At 38.6% G+C, this 9257-nt stretch overlaps 1 protein-coding gene across 1 annotated transcript in view; it reads left to right on the forward strand.

Moving 5' to 3' along the window:
- The window catches only part of tncb (tenascin Cb), a gene marked incomplete at both ends in the record, with an annotated part of 90219 nt that extends 84616 nt beyond the window's left edge, over positions 1–5603 (forward strand). Inside the window, 3 exon segments of the mRNA XM_014017483.1 lie at positions 1454–1597; positions 5255–5385; positions 5471–5603. Coding sequence (XP_013872937.1) covers positions 1454–1597; positions 5255–5385; positions 5471–5603 — 408 coding nt within the window.
- Positions 5604–9257: the final 3654 nt, after the last annotated feature.

A 9257-nucleotide genomic window follows, 5' to 3' on the forward strand; every position in this document is an offset into this window, starting at 1 on the left:
CACACACACACACACACACACACACACACACACACCTTTGTACAAACAGTAGCTTGATTAGCATGCATGAAGCACAAATAAACATAAATGAACATTTTAAATGAAAAAAAAAATAGTTTGAGTTATTTAGTTTGAACTTGGGAGAACTAAAAAGCTGAAAATTAAATTAGTGAACAAGTTAATACAACAATGCATTATCATTTAAAATATTATAGACTGAATACAAGGGGGCACATTTTTAAAAAATGCTATAAAATAATAAAAATGACCAATGTTTTGTTCATGACACACACAAAACAAATTAACTTACCAAGTGTGTACCTGTGAGTAACAAGTACTTACGGTGTATATAAGTCCTGGTACATATCAGGTGCTTGCTGAGTTCATGTAGATATGTACCTGTGACTTGTCATGTAAGTAATAGGGGTCGGATTTATAAAACTTGCTTACGCACATAATGGGGCCAGAAACTTGCGTTTCCTACTTTTCAGGCAAAGATTCTGATTTATAAAACCCAAACTTGGCGTGAAAATGTGTGGTCTCTCACACCAGTTCTGACCCATGCGTATGTTCATTTTGGAGACGGGAAGCTGCGACACAGATGGTGAAGTGAGGAATTATAGCCACACTGTGTATTGATCCCTCTCAGATAGGTACTTTGCATTATCCGTTTATGGTTGAGTGTGGACGTGTAGAGGGTAGAACCTGAGGCGGGACCTTGTGTACAAACTCTGAAGTGCAGCTGTGATCTATAACGAAAAATTGCTTAAAGATGTGCGTACGAATGATTTTATAAATCAAAAAAAAAATTTTGGCCTATGCCATTTTGAACCTTTTGGCCATATGTTCACTTTTAGTATGAATGCTACGCAGTCCTTTATAAATGAGGCCCCAAGTGTTAGGTTTATAACAGGCCTGTACCTGGTAAATACCAGGTAAGTACTTGCAATGTTTTTAAATTGGTTCATACCAAACTAGTAACAGAAAATATAGAAAGATGATCTGTGTAAACAACCCGGCAGAAATAAGCATGATAATTCAAACACCAATACCAAGAACTTAAAATCAGGAAAGAAGGGACAAGTAATTGCAATAAAAAAAGAAAATAAAACAAACAAACAAAAAACCCTTAAACTGTGAAAGTATTGGATACATATATGCTAAGTATTTGGCTGTACTATGTATTTTTTGACCCAGTGCAAAGCAGAATGCTATAAGGAAACCTCAGCTCCCGTAATAAACTTACTGTGATTATATAGTGATGTATAACTGTGATTTTTTTATTATCCAGTTTGTCTTGTCTTTAATCCTTAAAAAGATAGTAAATACAGAGCAATAAATATAATTGAACAGTCCTTAACAGTTTGCTTATATCTTTACAGGAACAATTAAAGTGACATAATCAATCTTCCAAACCTCCAAGCTGAGCTTTCAACCCATATGTGTGTTGCAGTGGCTCCAGTGATGGAGCGTGTATCAGGAAATGTGGTGGAGTTTGAGATGAGCTCTCTGACGCCGGCGACACACTACACTGTGAAGGTCTACGCTGTAAGGGACATGGCCAAGAGCGCAGCTACTACAACAGAATTTACCACAGGTCAGAGGGATTTACCACACAAGTGTTTATTAAGTTTATTAAGTTTAATAAGTTTTATTAAGTCATAATCAATTCATAAAGACATTGAGTTGCAGAAATATTCACCCCTTTAGTATTCTTTTTTGCTGCCTTAGGTCAAATGATCCCATTATACATGTAAATGTGTATGTATATGCCTCCCATCTCTGGTTAGAGAGCCCCCAGAATCAACACCAGTGTAACACCACCAATTAATAAAAACTACCACCAAGCAACAGACATGAGGACCGAGGAGTCTGGCTTGATGGAGATCAAAGCGTTACTTCTCTGCTAAAAATGGTCATTTTGAGACAGTTCAAAGGAGTGTTATAAGACTAATCAGAGAATCAGTGTCTGTGTTTCTTTCTTGTTCACTTAGAGACAGGAAGAGAGAAGAAAAAGGTGAGATAATTTAACAAAGGCCAACTGTTGTCCTATACCGAGATTGGGGGCAGGAGAAAATGTTTTGAGGTCCAAAGTTCATACAGAAAGTGATTTCCGTCATTATGCTACATACACAATACACATGCCCAATATTATAAGCAATAAAGGGGAACACACATGTTCAACTCAAACTTGTCAGCCAGGACGAAGAAGATGCATCTTATTTATTAAAACAGACATCATGCAGTCCTAAACTTAGCAGACTATTAAACTTGTGCAAACGAGTGTTTACATGCACCAGGCTTTTATTCAGAACAAAAGCACTGACATGCGCAGTTGCTAACTCCCCCTGGCCAAAATAAATAAATAAATAAAACACAGAGAAGAGTTTTACTTTCTTCAGGAACGTAAACAAACAGCTTCTGAGCACTCAGAATGGACCTGCGACAGCTTTTAATGGTGGAGACCTGGTTAAGCTACAGGTGACGGACAGCTTTTTTTTGTTTGTTTGCGAAGCGGCAAAGGCTGTTTGTCTTCCTTCTTTACTGAACGAGAGGAGGAAATGTTCTGTGCTGCTGTGTGTGCGCGTGTGTGTAACGGCGCTGCAGTCCCTCCCTCCACTGATTGACAGACCACCGACTAACATTTTCGTCCAGTCTCGTCAATGAAAACTCACACACGTTTCGTCACGTCTTAGTCATCAAAGAGCTATATTTACTTTGTTACCGTCTCGTCGTCATGAAAAGAGGGCGTCAACGAAAATATTTCGTCATCGTTAACGAAAACAACACTGATGGATACAAATCCTGCAGTGCCCACAAGCTCCTCCTGCTCAAGAAGGCACATGTTCATGCCCGTCTGAAGTTTGCCAATGAACACCTGGATGATTCTGAGAGGGATTGGAAGAAGGTGCTGTGGTCAGATGAGACAAAAATTGAGCTTTTTGGCATTAACTCAACTCTCCATGTTTGGAGGAAGAGAAATGCTGACTATGACCCAAAGAACATCCCACTGTCAAACATGGAGGTGGAAACATTATGTTTTTGGGATGTTTCTCTGCTAAGGGCACAGGACTACTTCACCACATCAATGGGAGAATAGATGGAACCATGTACCGTGAAATCCTGAGTAAGACCCTCCTTCCCTCTGCTACGATGGGTCATGGCTGGGTCTTCCAGCACAACAATGACCCAAAACATACAGCCAAAGCAAAAAAGGAGTGGCTCAAAAAGAAGCACATTAAGGTCATGGAGTGGTCTGTTCAGTCTCCAGACCTTAATTCCATCTAAAACCTACGGAGGGAACTGAAACACAGAGTTGCCAAGTGACAGCCTCAAAATCTTAACGATTCAGAAATGATCTGCAAAGAGGAGTGAATCCAAAATTCCTCCTGACATGCATGCAAACCTCATCATCAACTACAAAAAAGTCAGACTGCTGTGCTTGCCAACAAGGGTTTTGCCACATTTTCCTCTAATGCCACTTAATGTAGTGTCGGTACGGTCAGTGTCGGAACAAGTCAGTTCGGGTGCTTTTCCATTGACGTTCCAGTGGGTGTGTTTTGGTTGGTGGGTGGAGGTGGTTTTCGGGTTTTTCAAAAAATAGTTAATGCGCAAAATGAGAGATGGAAACACATTTGTCAAATAAGTTATGAAATTTTAAAAATTCACTAAAAATTATAATTAAACTTGGATGGAAACATGACTAAAGTCGCTGCTACAATTGAAAAACTGGCGCCTCGAGTTGTTGTTGTAAAGGCAGCTCAGACGCAACCAGTGACTCCACCCCCTAGCCAATCAGTGACGAACAATGCTCTGACGTCACATGCTGGTGTTAACTGGGACCGCTTGGAATCGCAACAAAGTAGGTACTAAATAAACAAAGGGCTGGTTCCATGAATTTGGCCTAATGGAAATGGCTTGGAACCTTACCGAACCGTATCAACACTACACTAAGTGGCACTAGTTGAAAAAGGGTTTCGCTCTGCAAAATGCAAATAAATTTAAATAATTTATACAATGTGATTTTCTGATTTTTTTAACATTCTATCTCTCACTGTTAAAATTAACATACCCATAGACTGTTCATGTCTTTTTAAGTGGACAAACTTGCAAAACCAGCAAGGGAACAAATACCTATTTCCTCCACTGTATGGACCTTTCCTACGCCTGGATGTGGCTCCACATAAAAATAGAAATTGGTATCTCACTTATTTTTCAAGTTATCCAGCTCACAGACTGAGGGTTTTTCCAATTCCCCTCTTTGCTCTGTAACAGGGGAACAAAAAGAGCCAAGCTCAAAAGCTAAAACTGCTGCCACAAGTGACTCCCTAAAGGATTGACTTTGAAATAATTATTTGTTATGCATACACAAACTACATAATTAATTTACTTCAAACTGGAAATTCCAGATTATAGGGCAATAAAATAAAAATACTACTTTTGCAATTTACTGTATTTTTTAAAAGTTAGGCTTCAAGAAATTTAAAGGCTGCAAAGGCACAGACATAATATAAGTTTGTTTTTTATGTTTTGTTAATGTGATTTTACATAAAAGGATTTTACATAACATTTTGGACAACCCTGACCATCCTTTTCATCAGACTGTCATAGAAAATCAGTGTCTTCAGTCAGAGGCTTCTTCAATTTCATTGTAATATAGACCATTACAGAAGATTTTTCCTACCCACAGCCATCAGCACATATATGTCAACCTCTTCGTACGTTTACCTGTTTAATGTTTAAGGAGCCTCAAAAATCCGTAAATTTTGCAAATAATCCGTACAATTTGCACCCGCGGGGTGGGGTGGGGGGTGGGGGGGTCGGCTGCAGACATGTAAGCGCCCGCTGCGAGGAGAGCGGAAAAAGTTCAAAACTTATTTCTAGTGGCAGAACAGGTTGGAAGATGGCTGTTTGATGTTATTTATTGTTTTTTTTTTAATCATACAGGCTCTGACAAATTTGAAAATGAGGTTTTGAAGAAATCCGTAAGACTTGAAAAAATCTGTGAGATTGCTCTATACGTCTGTATACCTGCAAAATGACGTAAAATCCTTATAATTTACGGACAATCCATACAAGTTCACATGTACTGTATGTCAGCATCTACAATAACTCTTTAGTTAAATGAGTTACAACAACATCTAATTCCCCTGTGTAATTATAAAAGTACAACTGAATTGAATTGAATTGAAATGAATTGAATTGAACTGACTGAACTGAACTGAAGGGAATTTAAAACATCCTGTTTGTTTAGATGTGGACGCCCCTCAAGACCTTGCAGCCAGCAACATCCAGACAGAAAACACTATGCTCAGCTGGAAACCTCCCCGTGCTGACATCACTGGCTACATCCTCAGCTTTGAGTCTGCTGGTGGAACCATTCGAGTAAGTATGCGGCATACAAGGACTGATCAAAAAGTTCAGGTTGTACTCAATACTCTGTATGAGAGTAAAACAATTTTCCTCTAAGGAGGTGGTTCTGAGTCCCACTGCTGTGTCATACAACATGGCCCAGTTGATCGCCTCCACACAGTACTCTGTCAGGCTGCAGGCCCTTGCCGGACCCAAGAGAAGCCAAGTTATCAGCACCACCTTCACCACCAGTGAGTAGATTTGTGCGAACATACTTCTGCTTGTCTCTACAAACAGGTAACAGCTGACTTAGTTTTAAAACACTGATCACATGATCAGTTAATGCTCAGAGTAGTAAGTTTTATCAGTATATTATCAGTCCCAAATAATACCATACAAACAGTATTTGAAATATTAACCAAGTAGCTTTTAAAAACACAACCTAATGTTTTAGGATTAATAAATCATTCCTTCATTTGCTAAGTATCATTCTTTCTGCTGTACCATTAATAATTAAAAAATATTAAGAGCACAGGACATGTCAGCACGATCCACAGTAAACATAATTTTCTTTTAGTAAAATAAAGACAAAACAATCAGTGTGCTAATATTTTACCTGCCTAATAGATTTTGTTAGCATTATCAGAATCACTAGCATTGTTAACAGTAACAGTGGTCTCTGTGCCTGCCCCATCTGAAGTGCTCTGCCTCTAATGACAGACAGAAGTTAAAAACACAAATTAGAAATCAGAGCTGCATTATTCCTTCTGTCTGCTGAACTCCAACTCATTCTGTCAGACACATGACGAACCAGAGAGGATAGTCTTCTGTTAAAATATTATTTCCTTCTAAAAGCAGGGGAAGAGCCAGAGGGGTGACCACAGTGGCAATTGCTACCTCTGTGGCACCCGATTGGCCACCCCAGGTGCCATCCCCAAATAACTGACAAGTTGGTGGGGATCCTGGATTTTGTGTTTGCATTTAGATTTTGTTACTGTACTACATTTGTACTACTGTACTACATTCAATCTTTTAGCTGTGTTTAAAGACAACCTACTATGGGGGTCCTAGCACAAGTTAGGATCCATCTGTGGGCTCTACAAAACATGTTCATTTGATTTAATTCACAAAAAGAATATCAAAAAATGAAATTTCACCTTTTCAGTTCAGCCTGTTCTTTAGCTCTCTTCAGATCGTGCTGCATTCAGAAGTTGCTATGGAAACCCCCTCCCAACCAACAATATTGTTAGAACATTGGGCCTCATGCAAGAACATGTGCGCATTCTTATCCTAAATTTCTCTTACTTTAGTTCATACGAAGGGTATGTACGAACATGTCACATCAGATTCAACAAACTCTTCTATCTTCAGGAAAAGTGTGTAAATGAGGAGCGTAAACAGATGAATGTGTATCAGGTGCTCGTGCACGAGGAGAGGAGATTAGCATAATTACCACCCCAAAAACACCATACAAGGCTATGTTTCCTGCCACACATACCAGGAAGTGTCCATTCATAAATGACATTGCAAAGTAAAAAAGAAGAACTTTACGAGTTCAGAGATTGAAGTTATGCTCTCAGAAATCCACAAAAAAGTCATTTTTAGCAGCATCAGCTGTGGAATTAAAGGATCTGCTTTAAACCCGAGGAATGAAATGACGACTGCTGTCTGTTCCCAATTAGATTGGGAAAGGTCTTGATTGTGGGTGATTTTAATTTGCAGATTGATGATGTTACTTCTATCCCAGCGAGAGATCTTATATCACTGACAGAGGCGTTTAACTTTACCCAGTATGTCTCAGGTCCCACACATAACAAGGGTCATACGTTAGACCTGGTTTTTGCACTGGGCTTGCAAATTACCAATGTGTGTNTGATTCATTTGTTGTTTAACTAAGAATGTTTATGCATTTGTTAATCATATAATGACTGTCACAAAGAAGGTGGAATCACTTCTACTCTTTTATCGTGCCTAAAAGATTAATTAATGATATAAAAATCACAGAGAAAATCATTACCATGTTTTCATTGTTTTTATATAAATCACTGTTTTTATTTGACTGGAAACATCAGTAATATAATTTTGAGTTTTCTTAAGAAAATCTTTCATTTATCTGGACCAACAAAAATTTCAGACTGATTATTTAAACAGAAATGTTAATTAATCATCATAAATGTTTTACAGTGATTTCTATTAGTCTATCAGAAAGAAAGCTAAAGATATTATCAAATTTCTGTTAAAAAACAACCACAGAATTTGTCCTTGCACTGGCGCCGCTGGCAAGCTCTTATCTTCCTTCATTTCTCTGACTCWTTCTAARGCCTGAGGGCGYAACCAAATTCGTCCGCTTCTATTACTAACATGGACGACTTTGAGAGACGGCACACTTCTTCCTAGATGCCAACAGGGAAGAAAGGCTGATTTCTCTTCGGAGGAACCAGCTCGGCCGTAGGTCTTGCCCATGAGCCAATTAAGGGAGATCTGATGGCCCGGACAGTAGCACGCCGCTACTGTCCACACTGAGACTCAGGTCTCTAAGTGTTTTTCAACTCTCGAGGGGAGAAATTTTATTTTGAAGGACGAACCTGATGCATCAGCTTGAATCTTTCTGGCGAAGTTCGAAGCAGACGAAAGTTGCCTAAATAACACTTTTCGCCAAGGAACAGTGAGCGGGCCGAGCAACACGTTCACTGACTGGTCTGAGGTGAGGCAGTATTTGCCTGGGGTGTGGTAAAGAAGCTAGCAACAGGTAAACACTGTCGTGTTCCGGGTGACGTGTCATGTGGAGGTCTCAGCGCAGAGGGGACGRGCTGATCCGGTTGATACCTTTAACAAAATAAGAGTCGAAACACTAACCTTATTTTCATCCCTTTTCTTATTCTTTATTTGCCAAACTTAAGTTAAAAGTGCCAGTAAAATTGTTTGGTTGTTAACATCAGAACTGACGTTTTACTGTTCTATATGAGTAATCTGAGTTTAATGTGAATTGAAATTTGGACGCGAGTTTTACCTCATTTTAACTCTGAAGCTTGTTATAGGAAAATCCACAATCAGGTGTACTTATGATCTGTTCAATTTGTGTAAATAAATGATTGKATAATCTTCTATGAATCAACTTGAACTCGTCTGAACGTCCCTTATTGTGTCACTTTTCACTTTGCACAGTCAAAATATTAAAGTAATGAGGAAATACCTTGGTAAAAACTTCTCTCATAACTAAGTTATGAGAAGTATGTAGGGAGGCTTATTTTAACATAAGTCCAGTTCCTACACATACTTGTCTTATAACCTTTAGCTTTAACATGCTGGTCTTATAACCTTTACCTTTAACATGCTTGTCTTATAACCTTTACCTTTAACATGCTTGTGTATAATAGTCTTTCTAATCTCCTGAGACAAGTCTTTCCTTGTCTTCCTCTGGTCCATGTTGAGTGTGGTCCACACCATGTCACCAAACAGCATGGTGAATATCTGTAGCTTATATACAGGCCCACTGACTGATTATAGGATTTTCAACACCTGTGATGATAATTAGTGACACCTTGATTTAACATGACCCTTTGGTCACATTATTTCAAGGATTCCATCATTTCTGTCCAGCTCTGTTTTATGAGGTTTATTTTCGTAGGGAATTTTTGGGTATATTCTAAAATAGCTAATTTGTGACTCACAAATTAGCTTACCTCGAGGCACCACATTCCTTAATTCGATCAAGTGTTGACCCAGGAAAGAAATGAAAAACTGTAACTTATTGTAATCAGTCTAAGAATAAATTTACCCAAATTAATTTCATGAGTTCTTGTCTTATCAGAACCAGAAATATATTTTATCAAGACACAAAAATGAGATTAGCGTATGTTGGCACGTTCTCCATGGGCCATTTATTTACAGATTAAATGTATTTA

Source organism: Austrofundulus limnaeus, unplaced genomic scaffold (assembly GCF_001266775.1).
Source record: "Austrofundulus limnaeus strain Quisiro unplaced genomic scaffold, Austrofundulus_limnaeus-1.0 Scaffold169, whole genome shotgun sequence".
Lineage (NCBI taxonomy): Eukaryota > Metazoa > Chordata > Actinopteri > Cyprinodontiformes > Rivulidae > Austrofundulus > Austrofundulus limnaeus.